The sequence below is a fragment of the Lactuca virosa genome, chromosome 2 (genome assembly GCF_052849685.1).
Source record: "Lactuca virosa cultivar CGN04683 chromosome 2, Lactuca_virosa_CGN04683_v6, whole genome shotgun sequence".
NCBI classification, from domain to species: Eukaryota; Viridiplantae; Streptophyta; class Magnoliopsida; order Asterales; family Asteraceae; genus Lactuca; species Lactuca virosa.
Genome location: NC_136427.1, coordinates 291,503,493 through 291,524,938, shown reverse-complemented (window position 1 = coordinate 291,524,938; position 21,446 = coordinate 291,503,493). Strand labels below are relative to the sequence as shown.

General features: G+C 33.9%; 2 protein-coding genes across 3 annotated transcripts; one reads left to right on the top strand and one right to left on the bottom strand.

Moving 5' to 3' along the window:
- The first annotated feature begins 633 nt into the window (after positions 1-633).
- On the top strand, positions 634-13,531 carry EMB2771 (E3 ubiquitin ligase). 2 transcript variants are annotated; one of them, XM_079080912.1, is made up of 36 exons: positions 634-1,028; positions 2,048-2,111; positions 2,632-2,716; positions 3,023-3,309; positions 3,467-3,572; positions 3,682-3,830; positions 4,493-4,680; positions 4,794-4,863; positions 5,119-5,289; positions 5,384-5,844; positions 5,927-6,386; positions 6,462-6,800; positions 6,946-7,029; positions 7,121-7,213; positions 7,311-7,370; positions 7,772-7,870; positions 8,093-8,233; positions 8,572-8,652; positions 9,070-9,141; positions 9,433-9,504; positions 9,627-9,720; positions 9,792-9,874; positions 10,018-10,074; positions 10,168-10,245; positions 10,347-10,468; positions 10,566-10,714; positions 10,794-10,870; positions 10,956-11,069; positions 11,155-11,256; positions 11,497-11,637; positions 11,812-11,985; positions 12,080-12,143; positions 12,238-12,377; positions 12,461-12,615; positions 12,697-12,877; positions 12,954-13,531. In XM_079080912.1, the coding sequence occupies exons 1-36, from the start codon at positions 796-798 to the stop codon at positions 13,374-13,376; spliced, it is 5,469 nt and encodes a 1,822-aa protein (XP_078937038.1). In that variant the 5' UTR covers positions 634-795; the 3' UTR covers positions 13,377-13,531. The 2 variants fall into 2 exon arrangements, with proteins under 2 accessions (XP_078937038.1, XP_078937037.1); XM_079080911.1 differs by having other exon boundaries at positions 2,045-2,111.
- Positions 13,532-17,970: 4,439 nt separating this feature from the next.
- LOC145161402 (xylan O-acetyltransferase 1-like) lies at positions 17,971-20,816 on the bottom strand. Its single transcript, XM_079080910.1, has 5 exons — positions 19,939-20,816; positions 19,691-19,862; positions 19,168-19,367; positions 18,919-19,077; positions 17,971-18,561 (listed from the first exon to the last, which is right to left on the bottom strand). The coding sequence occupies exons 1-5, from the start codon at positions 20,469-20,471 to the stop codon at positions 18,213-18,215; spliced, it is 1,413 nt and encodes a 470-aa protein (XP_078937036.1). The 5' UTR covers positions 20,472-20,816; the 3' UTR covers positions 17,971-18,212.
- Positions 20,817-21,446: the final 630 nt, after the last annotated feature.

The window sequence follows — 21,446 nt, the reverse complement described above, 5'->3', positions numbered from 1 at the left end:
GATCAGTTCAGATTCACATTGTGAATCTGACTTACTATTATGCACACTATGAATCTGAGAAGGTTCACAATGTGAATCTGAACAGGTTCACAATATGAATCTGAACTGAAATATCGTTTTTTTTAACATGAATATGAATCTATGTTTAAAAAATACCAAAAAGTATGAATTTTGATATATTTATTATTTTTTTCTATAAAAAAATAGACTTTAACTTTTCAACAAAGAAAATGAAGTGAATTTTTTTCGAAAAAAAAAAGTTCGTTTTTTATATATTATCATGGATCTCTATGGAAAGAGAATGAAAAATCGTGAACAACGGTATATTCGGTTTTTTTTTTCAATAAAAAATATGGTCTAAAAAAAATTTTAAACGAAAAAAAGGAAGTGGGTTTTGTTATAATCCGGTGCATGTGCGTCAATTGTAAAAGTGTACAACCCTTTCTTTTGCCGTTGATCGCTTTAAATTTCGACGTTTTAGATTGACTCATTGATTTCTTTATTAATAATGGCTATCTATTAAAATTTTACTTAAAGTTTAATGGATTGTGAATGTCCCAGTAAATTTAATAGTTATACGAATCAATTTAAAAAAAAAAACGTCCATGTGAAGAATTCCATCACAAAGGTGCTCACTCCTGAAGTCAGTGGAGCTGGGCTAGGGTTTTACTGGTTTCAGCCCGTTCTTACTAGAAAACACAAAAAAGGGCGGGAGACGGGAGCATAGACCCTAATTTTAAACGAAACCCCTTTCTTTCAAGCAATTCATCGAACACTTTGATTGCAAAGGAGACAATGTCATCAATCGGGGTCCGACACCTCACTATTCTTGGAGAGTTCAAGCCATTCGGTCTTATCGCTGAAGCTCTCGACGGAAAACCTGCCGACGAGGTCACTGACGAGTATGAATACTTCCTATTTGATCCAGAAGCTACTAGACAACAAGACGAAGCCGAGTCAGCTGACAACGAAGCGTCGTCTTCATTGAGTGATCGAAGCGATCACGAGCTATTCATTAGAGGAAATCGGTAATTTCATCATTTTTAGTTGTTGTTTCACTATTCTTTCTCGAATTATAGCTATTCATTATGCTTAGCGATTGCCTTTTAAAAGTTATAGACAGTACAACATGGAATAAGAATTACATGTTGTGTACTAGAGAAAGCCCTATCTGAAATCCAAATCAGTTGCATCACAGTTAGAAATCCAGTAAATTTAATCATGCTACTGTTAACGGTGAACAACACCGATTTTATGCCTACATCTAGAAGAAATGCCTACATGTTTTCCAGAGTTTAATTGTTTGATGCTTCTGCAAATTTGTATGGCTACTACTATTTATTAGTCCATATATCGGGGGACTCAAAGATCTAAAAGTTTTATTTTTTCATGTGGATACTGGTTTAACATAATACATAGATAGATACCTGATAATGTAGACAATTCTACATTGTTGTTTCTTTGCACATGATGCATAAATTCAACAGCTGGGCACATAGCTAGAGATGCGTTTTTTTATTACATCAACCATCTACTAAAGTGTAAACTTTCTTACATGCATACATACAGGTGCACAGCATACATACATATATTGATATGTATGTTTGACCAACATGTATGTATGTATATTCAACACCTATTAGCTCAAGTTTTCAAACTATTCTATTTGTGAAGTTTGCACAACATTACTGACAGAGAATAATAGTCTCAGTAAATTACAACAATCCAATAAGGTAGATGATTGAGTTAAGCACCACTCTATAAGCTCTTGGAGTGCAAATGATTAGTACAACAATTCAACAAAAGGGAAAAATATGTTTATTTATTGAACTTATCTAATCTAGCGGGATCCTAAGACTATGCTGTTGGGAGCTAAGACTCTGAATTCTTTGGCCTTGGCCGAGTTTATGGCTTGTTATTTATTGTATCTCTCTCTCTCTCTCTCTCTCTCTCTCTTGTGGGTCAAGTAAGGATATTCAAAACTGGCTTGGTGGCATTATTGTGTTAGAGAGACCATCTTTTTCACCATTGTTTTTTTTGCTAGCAGGATAATATGGACAGTAGGAGCAAGAGTGTACAAGAGATTCACCTTACCGGGGCCAGTTATTATGGTATATATATATATATATATATATATTTTTTTTTTTGCTTTTTTAGCTCAATGTGATTGATGTAGCAAGCAGTGTTGTAAAATTCCCGACTAGCCCCCAACTAGTCTTTGATTAGTCCCCAGGCACTTAATCCCCACCTAGGCATATAGTGAAGCTGTATGAGCCGATGAAGTTCCAACATCTCGAAGAAGTTTTAGATAGATAGACACGTTCTGAGGAAAATGCAATGTTGTACTATCCATATATACATATTTTCTTATGATATCAGTCATAATTACCTATTTTGTTTTTATATTAGTCATATTTAAAAAAAAAATTAATTGATTTACCATTTAGGGTCCCGACTAGGTTGGCTAATCTCTAGTCCTTAGTCGGTCGACCTAGTGCTGCCTCGGTTTTTGCAACATTGGTAGCAAGTGATCTCCTGACATTGCTTTGGCTATGTTGCTCCTTATGCATTGCTCTTAATTCATTTATTTTTAAGATGAAAAGGGTTACCTTCATTCTTGTTGATGTTTAGGCCTGCTGGTGTCGTATGGGAGATCTGTCTGAAGCTCGTCTTTGTGTTCTACATGTGGATAGCTTGACAGTCTATAGCACATCAGGTTTGTAGATCTTTCAGTTCCTTCTGTAGAAGTTCTATCAATAAATTAAAGTTACAGTTATTATGAAGCATAAATAGAGCAGGTTAATGTCTTCTTTCAATTGGTTTTGCCTTCTTTGTTTTTTACATTTTTATAATACAATGCAATTGATTTAAGCAGCATTTTGGCTAGTTACCGACTTAAAACAGTGTATTCTGTTATAGCTTGGATCTACTGATTATTATTTTAAGAATCTTACATTAGCCATGCAATCGAATAGAAGTGGACATTTATTTCCATTTTAAAGGATGATGCTCTTTTTGGCAGGTGATGCGGTATCTATTCCTCTTCCTCGTGCTGTTGCATCAATATGGCCTCTTCCATCTGGTCTACTTCTCCAACAGACAAATGAATCAAATTCATCAACACATTCTCTTTTTTCATCTTCAAGTCCATTACTAACTGCCCTTGATATACCTCGCTCAAAAAAAGATATGGGTTACAGTCCTCAACAAACTTTTAATTTAAGAAGTTCATGGGATCATATGATTAAGGTAGATAGAGCTTCCATGTCTTCACATCTGATTTTAAAGGATCCGCTGGAAGAACCACAGGTCTGTAAACACTTCTCCTTTTTAACAGATGAAGATGGATTATTTCAAGTCTTTTTCACTCTTGTTTCTTTTCTCATTTGCTTAAATAGCTGCATTAGGCATGCATATTTGAATGTTCAATCTTCTTCTTGTTAATTCTATACTATTTTGTGGCTAGCCAATCCATATTGAGGAAAGAGGGAAGTTAAACACCATGAAGGAATATGATGAGAAGACAATATGGACTAGTGATCTTATTCCGCTTATGGCATCGTATCATAAAGGTTTTCTCATTCTGTCCTCTTTGCTTATCCTTTTATATTCAAGCATAGTAGCCTAGAGAAGCTAATTTGAGTTTTATTCTCACATGCATTGGATATGGTTTTCTTTCAGGAAAGATGCAACATTCGCTATGGACTGCAGAAGTTATGAATTCCAACCTTGAAGCTGTGGATTCTGTACTTCCTGATGTAATGTTATCTAAGAAGTTCTTTTTTCGAAGAATATGGCAAGGGAAAGGTGCACAAACAGCTGCAAGTGAGGTGACACATTTCATATGCATTTATATGATGTCTTTTAACTTTAATCATGGACCGGACTTGATGTTTTGCCATCATCAATCCCTCTATGTAATGCATTCTCATGTATTTATAAGTTAAAATCGACATTACATTATTATTTAACAATAAAATATAGAGTGATTGAGGGAAAATAAACAAAGTAAGGAGTGAGGAAGGCATGCTAGTGGTTTATATTGTTTTTTCACTACTACTTGTGATTGAAACCTTATTTTCTATTGGAATGGCATGATTTGGTTTATCTTGGTTATTTTTAATTCGTCTGACATTAATAAACTATTTACCTAGCGAAAATCAACCAATAAATGCATACGATTATGTCTACTATATCATTAATCCTATTTTCTTTACTCCTTATCGTTACTCATTGGATAAATGAATTCCTTTACTGTATGTAAATGCTTCTGTATGCTTTCCAAACAAGCCAGTTTACGAGTGTAACTTTCTATTAAACTTAAGGGCCTTGAATTTTCATGAACTTGGGTTTTCATATTCGTGGACTGTTTTGCAGATGAAAAGATATATGAATACCAACACTCTTTGTTTTGCTTTCAACTGATCCACATTAGTGTTTAGCCGTTTTAATTTTGTCTCGTAATTTATTTCTTTGAAATGATTTTATACAGGTTTTTTTGGCAACAGATAATGATGCCACTCCCATTATTTGTTTCCTTCTTCAAGAACAAAAGAAGTTATTAGCGGTGAGGCTTCAGTGCGTTGAACTCAACAGTGAGATCCTTTATGATATTAGACCCGACATGAGCTGGAGCATACCAGCTATTGCAGCAGCACCTGTTGTTGTAACTCGCCCAAGGTAGGGGATGCCCATCGTTGCTTTTGTTTAATGATTGCTGTAGTTGGTTATTGTTTGGTAACTTGATAGTGTTGTATAAACCTTGTTTCACTCTTTTTTATTATTTTTTCCAGAGTTAAAGTTGGACAGCTGCCCTATCGAGATATCATTGTTTTGGCTCCTGAAAACACTCTTGTACTTTATGTAAGCTGGTTAAGTTTGTTGCTCTTGCCATCCAGTTGTTATGATCAATAACTTTGTTAACAGTATACACACACATATACATGTATATGTATGTGTGTGTGTGTGTGTGTATATATATATATATATATATATATATATATATCATATTTGTGTGCGTATACAAGTAAAAGAAAAAGCTCAAAGAAACGTTTGTTTTTTGGTGTCTCCAAGTGCTTAACATTTTATAGTGAACTTATATGATCTTTACTTAATTAGTCAGGGAAGCAATGCTTGTGTAGATATGTCCTTCCTTCTTTTCAAGACCATGGTGGTGTTTCACACAATGTCAAGCCACTGGAAGCACCAACTGCTTTCCAAGATGTAAAAGTTGTTGGATTGGCTGATGCTGTTGAAGGGAGAATCAATGTCATTGTAAATAATGGGCAGGTTTGATATCAACTCACATGCATATATGTTCTCACTTGTTAAACTCCTTTCTTTTGTTAACTTTTACATTTTTTTTCCATTTTTTTTATTACAGATGCTCAGATGTACATTTCGTAGATACCCTTCATCATCATTGGCAAATGATTGCATCACAGCAATGGCCGAGGGACTTGAAGCTAATTTATATAATCATTTTGTGGGTCTTCTTTGGGGCAATGGTGATTCAGCTTATCTATCTAAGGTGGATTCTCCTGTTGATACCGAATGGGAGTCTTTCTGCGCTATCATATTAGACATTTTTGGGAAAGATAGAAAAAATCCTCAGATACATTCAGCTTCATCATGGGAGTTTCTTGTCAACAGCAGCTTTCACGAGAAATATTCCAAATCTCATTTCATGAGTGGATTTTCTCGTAGAATATCACTTCAAAGTGATCAATCATGTACTGCTTCTCAACACCTGGATACTTCCCACACAGTTGAATCTTTATTAGAGATTCTTGATTTACTACATGCAGTGTATGAAAGTCTGAAACTTAATCATCTTCGAAAAAGGTACACTTTTCATTTTCGTTTTGTTATTTCCTCTCTTCCAAATGATGCAGGGAAGTTATCCCGTGTATCCATGGTATTTCAGGGATCTAGGGCTTCTTGTTGCTCTGTTATGTGAAGTTTCAAAGTTTTTGGGGAAATCCGGTTACCTGGACTATTATATACGCGACTTTCCTACTCTTTCAAGAAAGTACTCTTTTCACCAAACTTCACTATCTCAAAGAACTCCTCCCAGTTTGTTTAGGTGGCTAGAGAACTGCTTGCGACATGGTTGTACATCCACCAGCAGTGCTGATCTTCCAGATCTGATGCGTAAAGATGGAAGTTCTGTTGTGAGTTGGGCCAGGAAGATAGTTTCATTTTATAGCGTGTTATGTGGTGGAAAAATTGAAGGGAACAAACTGTCATCTGATGTTTATTGTAAGTTTGCTACTGGATCAGCTTCTTCTCCCGAGGAACTAACTGTACTGGCAATGGTTGGAGAAAGATTTGGATTGCAACAACTAGACTTGCTGCCTGCTGGTGTATCGCTTCCCTTGAGACATGTAAGTTATGTTTTGAATTTTGTATTATCTTTATTTGTCCAAATAACTTGATGTTATTATCTACACAACTTATAGGTACTGGACAAGTGTCGGGAAAGTCCACCTACTGATTGGCCTGCTTCTGCTTATGTTCTTCTTGGGAGGGAAGACCTCTCTTTGTCTTGTTTAGCACACTCGAATAAGTTCACAGAAATTAATTCCTCCAACAATGTGACTTCTGTTTCCATGTCTACACCTTACATGCTTCATCTACGTCCAGTTACCATTCCTTCTTCAATTAGTGATGCAACTGGATTGGATAATTCCAAACTTGAGGATACAGATTCTGTGGATGGATCTACAATTGATGGCATGGAGCATATTTTCAACTCCAGCACACAGTTGCGGTATGGTCGTGATCTACGACTGAATGAGGTTTGTTTTAGCTTTTTTTTTTTGTAGAATATTTCACCCTCTTTTTGATTCGATGTTGGTATAACATTCTTATGCATGCTGTTGCTTCTAAATCGGTATGCCATCCTTTACGTGTTTTGCTTCATTCTTGAACATATGTTGGCAGGTTAGACGGCTTCTATGCTCTGCAAAACCTGTGGCTATTCAAACACCAGTTAACCCTACCGCATCTGATCAAGATCTTCAACAGGTAATTTTTGTCTTTTCCTCTTATCTCTTAAAAGAGTAGAAAAATATCTAGCGATGACAGCTGTCTGTCTTCTTCTGTTCTTGTTGTGCAGGCTCAGTTATGGCAGCTTGCACAAAGGACAACTGCTCTTCCTGTTGGTCGTGGTGCATTTACCCTTTCAACCACATGTACTTTGTTGACAGAGGTGAGACCCTTTGTGATTATGGTTTTTTTTTTTTGCCTCTTTATTACTGTGTACCTAAAAGAGATAGTTTAACAACCTCCTTTGAAATTTTCTGCAGGCGCTTCCTGTCCCTAAATTGATATTAGCAGGTCGATTGCCTGCCCAACAAAATGCTACTGTATGTTTGTTACAACTCTTTCTTTCTTTATTTATTTCAATGTTTTCCAACAGCTTTGAGACCACATGAACTGAGAAACTAGTAGATAGGTGTACCACTGAAGCTTTGTTTTGTTGCTTCCCGAGATCCAGTATCAGGGTTTCAATTTCAACTTTAACATTCAATTCTTTTAGATACTTTTTGTTCCAATGGCTATACCAAGTACCAACTTAGGTTTATGTCGTGCATGCCTGGGAAACACTGTAAAGGAGAAAAAAAAAGAACACGACTTTTATAGGCATATTGTTGTAAGCTACCTATATTTTTGGATCAAGACTTTGGAAGTCATGCTTATTGTTTCGTGAAAAAAGGGAATATTTATTTGTACATTAATTAAATCTTACTCTTTTCATGCTTCATAGGTTAACTTGGATCCGAATATAAGGAATATACAAGAACTTAAATCCTGGCCTGAGTTTCACAATGCTGTAGCTGCTGGCCTACGGATGGCACCTCTCCAGGTTTGTTGTTTCTTCTGAAAATAATGTACACAGCTTAATTCTTCTCCATGTATGTGAAAATAACTATATTGTTGATTATTCCCACAAAATCTGAGAGGGTTTTTTTCTGCTGGCATGCCAAGTTCCCATGATTTATTTTGTTGGCCCATTTGATCCAATCTTTGCATTTGAGCGTGCCTTGTCTTGCTTCTGGATTGTAGTAATCATGCATTATCCTTTCAGGGTAAAATGTCAAGGACTTGGATCGTCTACAACAAACCCGAGGAACCAAATGTTACCCATGCAGGTCTTTTACTTGCTCTGGGTTTGCATGGTCACTTGGATGTTCTGAATATAACTGATATATATCAGTATTATTCACAGGTATGATGCTATCATTATTATCTACTTGTTTATATCCTTTTTTGTAGCATCAATTTCCATTTCATTTTTACCAGTTTGGATGTTCAAATGTATTAGGTAGTTATTTTAGAGATTTTAATGAGTATTTGAACGGGGTCACTTGAAAATTCTTGGATCTCTTTTTCCATGTTCATTTCATCTGTATTGTTGAGAGTTTTTTTTGAAACCAAAGTTGATTGTATGCTGATATAAGCTACATTTCATTACACAAAGCTATCCTTCAGTACTTACCATTTCTGGAGTTGAATAGAAAATTACCAGTGATATACTCTGCAAATATAATGTTTTCATCTTTTTAGGAACATGAAAGCACTACAGCAGGACTAATGCTTGGACTTGCTGCATCTTATAGAGGAACAATGCAGCCGGCAATATCAAAGGTTAGTCATGTGATTTTTGTACCATTTTTTTTACATATTAAAATTTATATTCCCAATTTTTCTTTAATTTTAATGCTAGTATTTTGTTAGCCTCTAGCCTATTTTTAGCTTGATCTATTTTCTATGCAGAAATATATTGTTTTGTCACTAGTAAGAAAACCAAATTTTCAGATCTTTTTTCTTGTATCACCTACATTTCTGTATTGTTGATGCTAGTTTTCTATCATTTTTTTTGGTCATTGGCCTAATTGTAGCTGGTCATTTTAAGAAGAAATACTTTTCTAATTTTCTTGATGAATTCTGGGAGCCACTAATCAGAACTCAAGCACTTTGGTTTAGCTTCTATATACATTTGCTTTTGCATTCAGACATGTTGCTGATGCTTTAAAATCCACCAAAACCATTATTCTTTTGCAGTCTCTATATGTACACATTCCAGCTCGCCATTCATCTTCCTTTCCGGAACTGGAATTACCAACCCTTCTTCAGGTAATGCATAACCATATTGCTATCAATACTCGTGTAATATATACTTCCAACTTAAAAAATAAGCCACCCTCCCTTTAAATGGGACAGTTATACATGGGTTTTATTACATATATAACATTCATGACTATTTAGCTAGGGCATCTCATGAAACCTACACTACCACACATATGATAGTCACATTCTAATATTGTTTTCAAATTGTATCCATGTTTTTTCAACCTTATTCCTTTTCATGTCTAGATACTTAGAATATAGTAGTTTGAATATATTGTTTATTTCACCAATTTTCAGTCAGCAGCGCTTGTCTCAGTTGGGCTTCTTTACGAAGGATCTGCACACCCTCAAACAATGCAAATTCTTCTGGTGAGTTTCCATGTCTTTACTGTTCCCACTTGTAATGTCTGTTACCTGTTATTTTAATACATGATTGCATTATTCAGTTTTTTCTGCTAGCTCTTTACTCTTTAGTTTATAAACTTTTACAGGGTGAGATAGGGCGTAGAAGTGGAGGAGATAATGTACTTGAAAGGGAAGGATACGCTGTATCTGCTGGATTTTCCTTGGGTCTTGTTGCTTTGGGTATGTTGTTTTATCAATCACACATTCTTGAAGTTGGACTTGTTTCTTAATTTTGTTCTCTTTAACTGAAGGGCGTGGCCTAGATGCGACTGGTTTCATGGATACATTAGTTGGACGGTTGTTCCAGTATGCGGGCAGCAAAGAGTTTCACCATGTACTTGCTCTTTGAATATGTTCATCACATTTATTCTACAAGATTTCAATCATCAGTACTCATTTCACTACATTTTGAAGATGTCTAGAATTAATATTTCATGTAGATGACTTTTTTTTATTTATTAAATTGGCTTTTCTCAGGAAAGATCCCATCTCTCCAACGGATCAATGGATGACCACAATCGTGGTTCTGGGCAGGTTGTGCTTTTTACTTGTTTTTTTTTTTTAGAAAATTGATTACTCTTTCTCTCTTTTCATTAATTTTCTGTTTTTGTTTTCTGTTGCTTGCAGATGATGGATGGAACCCAGATCAATATAGATGTAACTGCACCTGGAGCTATAATTGCTTTGGGCCTAATGTACTTAAAGGTAACTCTTTGGCAGGAAGGATGACTATATATTTTTGTTTATGATTTTATGTCAGCTTTGTTCTCAAGATTTACAACTTTGAAAAAATATTCTGATGACAGACTGAATCGCAAGCGATTCTATCCAGGCTTTGTATCCCACAAACACATTTCGAATTGCAATATGTGAGGCCCGACTTCATAATGCTCCGTGTCATTTCGCGTAATTTGATAATGTGGAGCAGGTACTACTATTTAAAATTCATATGCTACATTAATGTTCCTGCTGGCTATACATAAAAAAGTAAGAGATCTCTTTAAACACCTTGCATGTGTTTTTAGGATTCATCCATCAGAAGATTGGATTCAGGGTCAGATACCCAAAGTTGTCTTGAATGGCATCAAAGGTCTCACAGATGAGATGGAAATGGACAGTGAAGCAGTTGTTAAGGCGTATGTGAATATTATTGCTGGTGCATGTATTTCACTTGGTATGTGATCCTTTAAATTGAACAGCTGTTTAATTTATTATTTATTTGGATTAAATGTAATCACCATTAACGTTGCCAGGGTTGAGATTTGCTGGTACAAAAGACGGAAATGCCCAGGACTTGCTTTATAGTTATGCTGTTGCCTTCCTCAATGAGGTTTGGTCCATTGTTCCTAGTGCAAAAATTCATATTCTTTGACACTCTTTCTGTTAGTTTCAGCTTATTCTTATCTATATTGCAGATAAAGGCTCTACCTGTCAAAATTCTGCCTGGATTTCCAAGAGGATTGTCTCAATATGTTGATAGGGGTACATTAGAGACATGCCTACACCTCATTGCTCTTTCCTTGTCTGTGGTAAGTGCAATCTGCTTCCTTGTATCATGTGTTTTTAATTGATACTAAATTCGAGACCCAAGTATCTGAGTTGTCGGGGTATCAGGTTATGGCTGGTTCCGGGCACCTGCAGACTTTTAGATTGTTGAGATTTCTACGGTGTAGAAATTCAGCTGATGGACATGTCAACTATGGTACTCAAATGGCTGTAAGCTCTCTCTCTCTCTCTCTCTCTCTCTCTCTCTCTCTCTGAGCAGTTATGCAGCTCAGACCGTATGATGTCACATCTCACATGTGATTTAGATTTAAGGTTTAAATGCACGAAATGACAATATATTTTTATTTATTTGTATTAGCATCTTGCTTCCATTTTCTTCTTTACACCATTGTATTTTCATTATTATCTTAATTTCTGTAATTGAAAAAATTATGCATGTATTCCTTTCAGGTGAGCTTAGCTATTGGTTTCTTGTTCCTTGGTGGTGGAATGAGGACTTTCTCAACTAGCAACAGCTCTATTGCTGCATTGTTGATAACCCTTTATCCACGCTTACCTACTGGACCAAATGACAATCGCTGTCACCTTCAGGTTCTTTCCCCTTCTCTCTCTCTCTCTCTCTCTCTCTCTCACACACACACACACACACACACAATGCTATTTGAGAACTGGAGCTGCCTATAATTTGGGTTAGTCCTGTTTGTTCCTGTCATTTGCTTATGGATAACTGTGTAAAATAATTATTTAATTTACAAATTATTACAGGCATTTCGACACTTATATGTGATTGCTACGGAAGCTCGTTGGGTTCAAACGGTTGACGTGGACTCAGGCCTACCTGTTTATGCTCCTCTTGAAGTCACTGTCAAAGAAACCGATCATTATGCAGAAACAAGTTTTTGTGAGGTCACTCCTTGCATTCTGCCCGAGCGTGCTCTTGTAAGTTTCCTTTTTATTTTTTTTAATTCCCATACTAAAAACATGTGACTTGCATTTTATTCGGTTTTCTGATACTGATATACTACTGTTGCAGTTAAAAACGGTTCGAGTTTGTGGTCCTCGTTACTGGCCTCAAGTAATTGAGCTTAATCCTGAAGGTGGATATGCATACCTTCAGTTCAACTTCATGTTAACAGTTTATACATGATGATTTGTATTTTATGGCTTGTTTATCTATTTATTGTTTTACAGAGAAACCTTGGTGGAATGGTGGGGAGAAGAAGGATCCATTTAATTCGGGCATCCTGTATATCAAACGTAAAGTTGGAGCTTGTTCCTATGTGGATGACCCCATAGGACGCCAGTCCCTGCTTTCAAGAGCAATGCACAAGGTCTAGTGGTCTACTAACATTAATTAATTCAAACATTATGTTTTTTTTTTTTTCACTAAAACTAAATTTGCATAATAAAACAGGTGTTTGGTTTGGGGAGCTTGAGAGGCTGTAGTAGCAGTAATAATGATGATGATGAAGCTGCAGTAAGTGTTAATCAGTTGGTGAGTACCTTCTCATCGGATCCAAGCTTGATTGCTTTTGGTGCTCTCTGCTCTGATCATTCATGGAACATCAAGTACGTAATATACCCCTTGCATTTTCTTTCACATATTCTCAACAAATAAATAAATAAATAAAAAAACCATGATTTTTGCAGATCGGATACTGATTTCCAAGAGTTTTGCTTGCAAGTGCTGTTTGAGTGTGTGAGTAAAGACAGGCCAGCACTTTTACAGGTCTACTTGTCATTGTACACAACCGTTGCATCTATGGCAGATGAAGTTACAAGTGGCATACCACCGCTTCTAAACGATTCTCAGTTTCTCACCAGTTTGAAGGTAATAAATAATAGATAAATCTCTCTTTTTGTTTTTTCTTTCAAGTTAAATGAAGGTTTTTGTGCATTAAATTCAGCTTGCACTAGCGTACAATGATGCTCTGTTGAAGGGAAGATTCATGAGTTCAAGGGGTAGTATTGTCCAATCGACATTTCTAGGTTCCCTTAACAAACGTGTACAAGAGCTTCTAGCACATTCCCCATGCTTAAGAAGCAACATAATACTCAATGATTACTTTAGAACAGGGAAATGGTCACAGGATGATAACATCTCAACACTTGTTTCATGGTATCTCCAGTGGTACAACGTGCCACCACCCTCACTAATCCAAGCAGGTATCAAGAAATTAAAGTCCGTACAGACACAGACACAGACACAGACACAGACACAGACACAGACACAGACGCCCTCTACAATTCCATTATTACGTTTATTATTTCCAGGTACCCATATCAATGCCATTAATGAAATCCATAAATTTATGCTGTCTGATAGATGATGAACCTAGCTACCTAATTATAATATGCATGTTGTATCATTGTCACATGGAACATCTTAATTTGAGCTGTCATAGTTGCACACTCTTTTGTATAAGTGAACTAATTTATGCTCTATGATAGATGATGAACCTACTGAGTTTAATTATTTTTAAAAGGTGTTGTGTGTATAAGTGAACTACTCTAGTGACCATAGTTTTAGATGTATATATAGTATATACGATTTTCTTTTAAATTTACTTTGATATGTTTACATTCTAAATCCTATACAATGCTATTGGGTTTAAAATCTCAATTTCAAAACTTAAGACAACTTTTTCTGAATAGTCCTAATAAAAGCTACTTCCACTTTCAGCTAATTTTCACAAAGATACCCAAAAAAAAGTTGGTCAATCTATTCTCTTAAAAGAGAGGTTACTATATGGTTGTCTTTTGTGTTGTTAACGCTTGCAAAGCCCATTGGTGGAAAAATGCTCTATTTTACTTTTATTATTCCCCTTTTTCCTTTTAAAAAGTACATGTTCTAAATTTCGTATTCGATTTTTACTAACTGTATTTATTTTTTGAGACTAAATTCCAAAACTTTTATTGTTACGTACCTTGGAGTATCAAAATCAATCAATATTATTATTTGTGAAAATTTAGAATATGAATAAGTAATAAAAACAATGTATTTTACATGGTTGTTTATTAAATTAAAGAGTTGGGGGGGGAATTGGGTATCGCCGTAAAACTAGTGAGACTCGATAGTGGAGCCGTTGGTATAGTGGACGTTGTCAAGTCCCTTAAAAGCGAAGGTGAGAATAGAAAATGTGATCCATGTACATATATAACATGAGTGTGAAGAAGTTTTTGAAAACTAAAATTAGTAAAATCCTTTTGAGGTCATCAATATCAATAGAGCAACTTTACATGTGTTATATGTGGGTGGATCTTCATCCTATTATTAGTGCTTTTGCATTTAAACACTCTTTAAAAGTATTTTTCATAAACATTTATTTTGTGTATTATTCGAAACTTTTGGATGGCTTATTTGTATTAATGATTCATTTTGCATCTAGCTTGTTTAAGTAACATATGATCATGCATGCAGACCATAAGTTATAACAGGTAACATATGCTTTTAATGGTGAATTTTTGTTAAGACATTTGTAGGTTTTAGTATTTTGAAAATTAATGAAAGTTGACGACAACATCCTTTTGATAAGAAGCATCTTGTTAATTCCTTTTATATATATATATATATATATATATATATATATATATATATATATATATATATATATATATATATATATATATATATATATATATATATATATATAGAAAAGTTCAATAGAGAACCATTATTAATCAAGGAACCAATCCAAAGCGTCAGAATTTAAAGCGATCAACGGCAAACTGAAGGGTTGTAAACTTTTATAATGAACGCACATGTACCGGATTATAAACAAAACCCACTTCCTTTTTTTCATTTTAAATTTTTTTTGGGCCAAGTTTTTTATCGAAAAAAAAAACCGAATATACCGTTGTTCACGATTTTCCGTCCTCTTTCCATAGAGATTCATGATGATATATAAAAAACGAACTTTTTTTTTTCGAAAAAAACCCACTTAATTTTCTTAATTTTTTCAATATTTAAGTTTATTTTTATAAAAAAAAAACTAATTATACCAAAAATATTATTTTTTTGTACTCTATTAATAAACATCAACACCGATTAAAAAAAAAAAACCTCGAACAGTGTAGATTCACACTGTGAATCTAAACTGTAAATATTTCAATTTTTAACATTTACAATATGAAACATCTCGAACATTTAAGATTCACATTGTGAATCTGAATTACTATTATGCACACTGTGAATCTGAGAAGGTTCACAAAAAAAAAACCTCGATCAGTATAGATTCACACAGTGAATCTAAACTGTAAATATTTCAAATTTTAATATTCACAATGTGAAAAAGCTCCGATCAGTTCAGATTCACACTGTGAATCTGACTTATTATTATGCACATTGTGAATCTGAGGAGGTTCACAATGTGAATCTAAACAAGTTTATAATATGAATCTGACACAGGTTCACAATGTGAATCTGAACTAAAATATTGTTTTTTTTTTAACATGAATATGAATCTATATTAAAAAGTACAAAAAATATGAATTTTGATATATTTATTAATTTTTTTTCTATAAAAAAATAGACCTTAATTTTTTTCATCAAAGAAAATGAAGTGAGTTTTTTTCGAAAAAAAAAAGTTCGTTTTTTATATATCATCATGAATCTCTATGGAAAGAGGACGAAAAATCGTGAACAACGGTATATTCGGTTTTTTTTCCAATAAAAAACATGGCTTAAAAAAAATTTTAAACGAAAAAAAGTGGTGAGTTTTTTTGTAAAGGGTGAATTTTTGGGTATAATCCGGTGTGTGTGCGTCCAATGTAAAAGTATACATCTATTTCGTTGGCCGTTGATCGTTATGATTTCCGACGCTCACGATTGGTTTATTGGTTGGTTATGGTTCTCTATTGAATCTCAACCTCTATATATATATATATATATATATATATATATATATATATATATATATATATATATATATATATATATATATATATATATATATATATATATTGAACTTGATGAAAAGCAACAAATTAAGTTCCTTGTCTCATTCTGTTACTTAAGACTTATTATTTTACATATACCTTATGAATTCATTAACTCGAAATTTGCATTTATTCACTACTTACGTAACATGTTGTCATGTTTGTAAAAGTTAGTTTTTTTTTTCTTTTTTTTTTTCTTTCAAAATTAAACTTAAAGAATTTTATGTTTGGGAGATATATTTTTACATTAATACAAATTTGATATTAACTTTTAAATCTGTCTTTAAAAAAAAATCTGTTATCATGATACAAATTTCTTAATATGCTGCATAATTTATATTATGCTTGTCCTCCTTGCTAGATTTCATAATTTATATTAATCAGATGGATCAATGTGTTAAATCACTTGCATTTTACAATAACTAATTAAGGTCATTTTATATATTCTCTTAGCTAGAAAGGTGGAACATATATATATGCTCTATACTTACTTTTATTATTCCCTTTCCTTTCCAAAAACAAGTGTTTGAATACTAATTCCAATATCATCTAATTTCTATATTTTTTTTTCTGAAACCAACAAACATTGTTTTCCCAAAAAATGAAAAATGAAGTACGAAAAAGTATATCAACATATCAATCAGTTATTACTCAGTTGAGTTTTAAAATATATTATGATAAAATCATCATGCACAAAATATAATGTTTTCAATCCGCTTGAACATGCCATGCCATGCATGAGAAGTTGGCATTTGGCAAAGCAAAATAAGCAAACGAGATTTGAAATTTGTATTTGGCTTCTGCTTACGAATTGCTGGGGAACTGAATATTTCATCCCCACCAACAAGACATGGAAGCTTCAACGTCCCTCAACAACAAAACAACAAACTTGAATTGAATTCAGATCGATGAGACCACAAACAGAAACCAATGAAAAATAAACATTTAAAAGATAGATAGATAGAGAGAGGTACATGTATATGAACGATTGAAACTATGATGCATGGATGTATATATATATATATATATATATATATATATATATATATATATATATATATATATATAGATGAAGAATGGTTAGGGTTTTGATCCAACGGCCCTGATTTGTCTCTGTCATTGTGGGGATGAGCCATTGCTGAGGTGCCACGTTCCATTCATACTAATGTTTCTCCTTTTTAAAGGTAGATTTTAGATTCGTACTCCAATTAATTAATATATGGAGAATAAGTTCAATTGTCAAATATTCTCTTTATAATCGTTATAAATTTTGTAAATTAAATATTAACCTAGGAAGCTGACTACATAATGATGTAATTGTATATATATTTCCTATATTTCAAGTAGTTATTAGAAGTCCTAATAATTGTACTAGTTTTGTGTTGCAAAACTCGTACAAAACTATGGATTATGCATGAAGATACACAACCACCTCTCACAAATGTTGCCGCGATATCTTTAAATTTTGATACATCTATACTTTCATTGCCCCAAAACATTTTTTTAAGTGACAAAATATACAGCATAAATCATTATAGATTTAACGTTGTTTGATGATATCGATATTCGTCGCTTTACACATGGATCATCAACATTAATTAATTATCATATAAAGGTAACAAATGTTGCACGGGTTTCAAATTTTAATTTTGTTTTTCAGTTTTGCAAACATCGGCTAAAGCTCATATATTAGTTTTCGTTTAAGAAATCGTAAATTTAAAATTGATTCCAAGAATATAATGGTACATCAGATTTGTTATAACAAATGACACGCATTTGAAACATGATTGGTAGCCCTCTTTCTTGGCGTTTGTATAAAAATTAAGAGCGACATATATGTCACTGGTTTTTATATAATTAAACAAAAAAATCCACATATAATATAAAAAATTAAAACGAAATATCTAAAATAACAAGTGCGTGAACACTTTTATGAGCCACTTGCGATTGAACCGATGCACACTAAAAGCCGGCCTAACACAATCCTACTTACAATTCTCGTTTTCTTTTATTCCACCTTTCAACATTTCATTGTACGTTCAGGACAATTTTGCATCTGTTATCAAATGTCTAACACAAAATTTTTTTAACAAAAAATAAAATAAAATACATGAATATAAAATTTGTCCTCTCCTTAGGTACAAGGTATGCGAAAGAAAATATCATTTTTTAAATTCCTACAAGAACAGTAAATAAAACCATATTGATCAGAGTTGACACTTCATCAGTCAAGAGCGAGAAATAATACGTGTATAAAGAAATTCGTTCCACGTGTCAGGCAACCCAGGAAGACACCAATGTATACAATCGGCATAAGTATTCGGGTCTGCCTTTTGCTCATCCGTTAACATCTTGCCTTGGCGAATAGTGTACACGGAAGTGTGTGCATCTTTTCTGTATTCTGAAAGAGAAGTTATATTGAGAAAGTGGACCGGGAGTTTCATTGATCCGATCACATCTGTTGCAACCCTAAAGAGTCGCCTGTCAGTGCCCACCTCTACGGGCATGGACATGTTAAGGATTGGACTAGTCTCCTTCGCGCATTTGATGCCATCAGGATTGTTCCAGTCCAAGCTCCTACAAAATTCCGGTTCATTTAAAAACCCATTAATTCTCATATATTTTGTCAAACAATAATTAAACTAATTATTTAAAACAGGTATTTTGGATAATCTTAGATATTTATTGTAAAACTTATGTAATAACTTTTTATATGTTTGCTCTACTATTAATAGATATTTAGTTAATAAATTAAGTGGTTTACTTGATAACCGATCATTACCTAAAAGTCTCATCTACTTCCAACAAATATCCTTTTGGTTAGTTGAAATGTATCTATTTCACCTAATACATGTATTTTATAGACACTGGGATTCTTTAAATTTATATTATTATTGCCTTTTCTTATATACGAAAATTAAGTAGAAATTTTACTTGATATGTAGAGGAGACATGCTACTGAAAAAAACCGTTGTACGGTTTGAATCGATATTTTTATCAACCCATTTAGCCCATGTCTTCAACACTCTTGCATATGCCACAGGTCTTTCAACCTCATCGTATTCTGTTGCTCCTTTGTCAAAAGATCCACGCCTATATTATTAATTTTCATCAGAAACTTATATAAAATTTCGATAAGTTTATTATTTATATGAAAAATGAAGAATTTAATAAGAAACTCACAGGACTTTCATGGAGAAGGTGTTCATCCACCAAATGTAGGTGTTGAAGACCAAATAATCGACATTTTTCCAGTTTTTACCATGTTTTTTAATGGATCCGGGCATTATGATTCTGTTCAATATACTATGCATGTTTGGATCATCCGAATTCGACTCTACCAAAAATGGTGCCCAATAAAATTCCACGGTCGCATTATAATCCTGCATAATATATATAATAGCATCAACTTATTAATTTTTAAAAACTACTTAAAGTAAAATATTAGTATTAGTTTTTGGCCATACACCCTCGAAAATGAGCACATGTTTCTTCCTTAGGCTTTATTTCATATAAAACTAATGTCTTATGTCGCCCATCATAATATTTGTTATAACCCTTGCATCAATGTGCACGGGTACAATATAAATATACCGTATTAATGCTATGTTTTTCTGTTAAATTAAAGTTATTACGATTTTATTACGACTATTATGCATATAATTACTTTTAGAAACGCGAAAACAAAATATGAAAAGAAAGAGACCTCAATTCTGAAAATGGAAAGAGAACCGGTTTTGTTCAAGCTCTTTCTTCCAGGAGGAATAATGGATTGAGCCAAACACACCATTGATTCCCACTGATTTCTATTCAATGAATCGCCAACGAACATAAGCCTCTTGTTCCTCAGTTTTTCCAGCAATAATTTTGCCCTAAACCTTCATTAACAAACGATTATCAACATCAATCCTGCAAATTTTTACGGTTTTTGATATAAGTAATCAAAGATCTTACTTGGGTAAGTTGCAATCTTTGGGTTGCCATCTCCAGTTTTGATACATCGAATCTTTTCTCCCGTTTCTCATACATGTCACCTGAGCAGTAAGAAATTCACACTGATCTTCTATATATAGTGGGTGTGTTGAATCATCATAAACCCAATTCCCATTATACAGATCACATTCTTCAGGTGGCAATTCGATATCCTCATCTTCTTCCGGTTCTTCATCCACCGCAACTGCCACTGGAACCGGCAACTCAATCACCTGATCCTCCTCTGTTTTTGACTCCACCACTAAAGTCGTCCTGGAAGTGATCTCAACCACCCCATCAACGTTAGATTTCTGAAGAGCGTTTTGGTGGGTTACGAATTTGGGCCTGGAGAATGGGAATTCGGCTATGGATTTCACGTCTTCATTGTACATGAAGAATCCGAATAGGAAAACAGAGAAGACGACGACGAAGACAGAGAGGTTGTTGTTTTTGCGGTGTTTCATGGCGGTGGTGTAGGAGGAGAATAGGGAGACTTTCCGGCGAAGAGGATGCATGGGAGGAGGAGATGGTATACGAGAGAGAGACGGTGGTGGTGGTGGTGATATAATGATGAGAAACACATAGAGACATTGAAAATGGAGGATTTGTTTAAGGACAGATTTGGTGAAATGGGATTGTCTTCAAGTAACTGCTTTCTATGGTGGATAAAGGGTCGTCTTCTTCAACAATACTTTTTTTAATTTTCTGCGTAAAAATCCCATTTTGTTAACTAATTTCTTCAACCTCTTTGCTTTGACACCCTGTTTTTTGAGAAGAGTGAGAAAAAAGTTTTGCAGAAGTTCGGTGGCTTCGCTCCCTTTCAATTCCGGTAATGAAAACTGAAATATGTGTGTGTTGTGGGGTGGGGTGGGGGGTACAGTTTACCACTTTTTAAAGATTATTATAAAAAAATGAATATTGAAATTTGAAACTATATAATATGTGAGAGTCGATTGCTCATTGCTTTGCATTCTATTTTTATGTTTTTGATAGAACGTTGTATTTGCAATTTAAATCTCTTTAACTTTAAAAACGTTTTTTTAACGGTAGAAAGTAAATTAAGAAACTTATTATTAAAACTGTTAAAAATAACAATCTAACAAACATAACACATATTTTAACATATTTGATTTTCCTTAAACATATCCAAAAATAAAATAACATTGGTTAGGTGATCTAACACAAGCCTCGTCCATTGAGATGATATATAAATAATGTCATTTTCTTTTTTGATTTTGTTCAACTTTTAATTTTTAATATTTGGGTAAATTACACCATTGGTCCCTCGTGCACATGCCAGAAAGCGTGTTTAGTCCATATTTTCAAAAATTAACTCGGGCAGTCCCTGATTTTTATTTTTCTTGCACGATTAGTCGTTATAGACGTTAACCGTTAAATGCTTCCGTTTAAGCTCCCCATGTGCCTTGCACGTAGGGACATTTTTGTCTTTTCAGGGTTTGTATACATGAACCATTATGGCGCGACTTCCG

What these genes read in the sequence shown, in the direction of transcription:
- LOC145161402 (XM_079080910.1), bottom strand. Translation starts at nt 20,471, where the DNA reads ATGCATCCTCTTCGCCGGAAAGTCTCCCTATTCTCCTCCTACACCACC. An exon ending in TTTCCATTTTCAGAATTGAG is followed by an intron (nt 19,368 to 19,690) that starts GTCTCTTTCTTT and finishes TATATTATGCAG; the next exon opens with GATTATAATGCGACCGTGGA. An exon ending in ATGTCTCCTCTACATATCAA is followed by an intron (nt 18,562 to 18,918) that starts GTAAAATTTCTA and finishes GGAATTTTGTAG; the next exon opens with GAGCTTGGACTGGAACAATC.
- EMB2771 (XM_079080911.1), top strand. Translation starts at nt 796, where the DNA reads ATGTCATCAATCGGGGTCCGACACCTCACTATTCTTGGAGAGTTCAAG. An exon ending in GTTGTTGTAACTCGCCCAAG is followed by an intron (nt 4,681 to 4,793) that starts GTAGGGGATGCC and finishes TATTTTTTCCAG; the next exon opens with AGTTAAAGTTGGACAGCTGC. An exon ending in TATCGCTTCCCTTGAGACAT is followed by an intron (nt 6,387 to 6,461) that starts GTAAGTTATGTT and finishes CACAACTTATAG; the next exon opens with GTACTGGACAAGTGTCGGGA.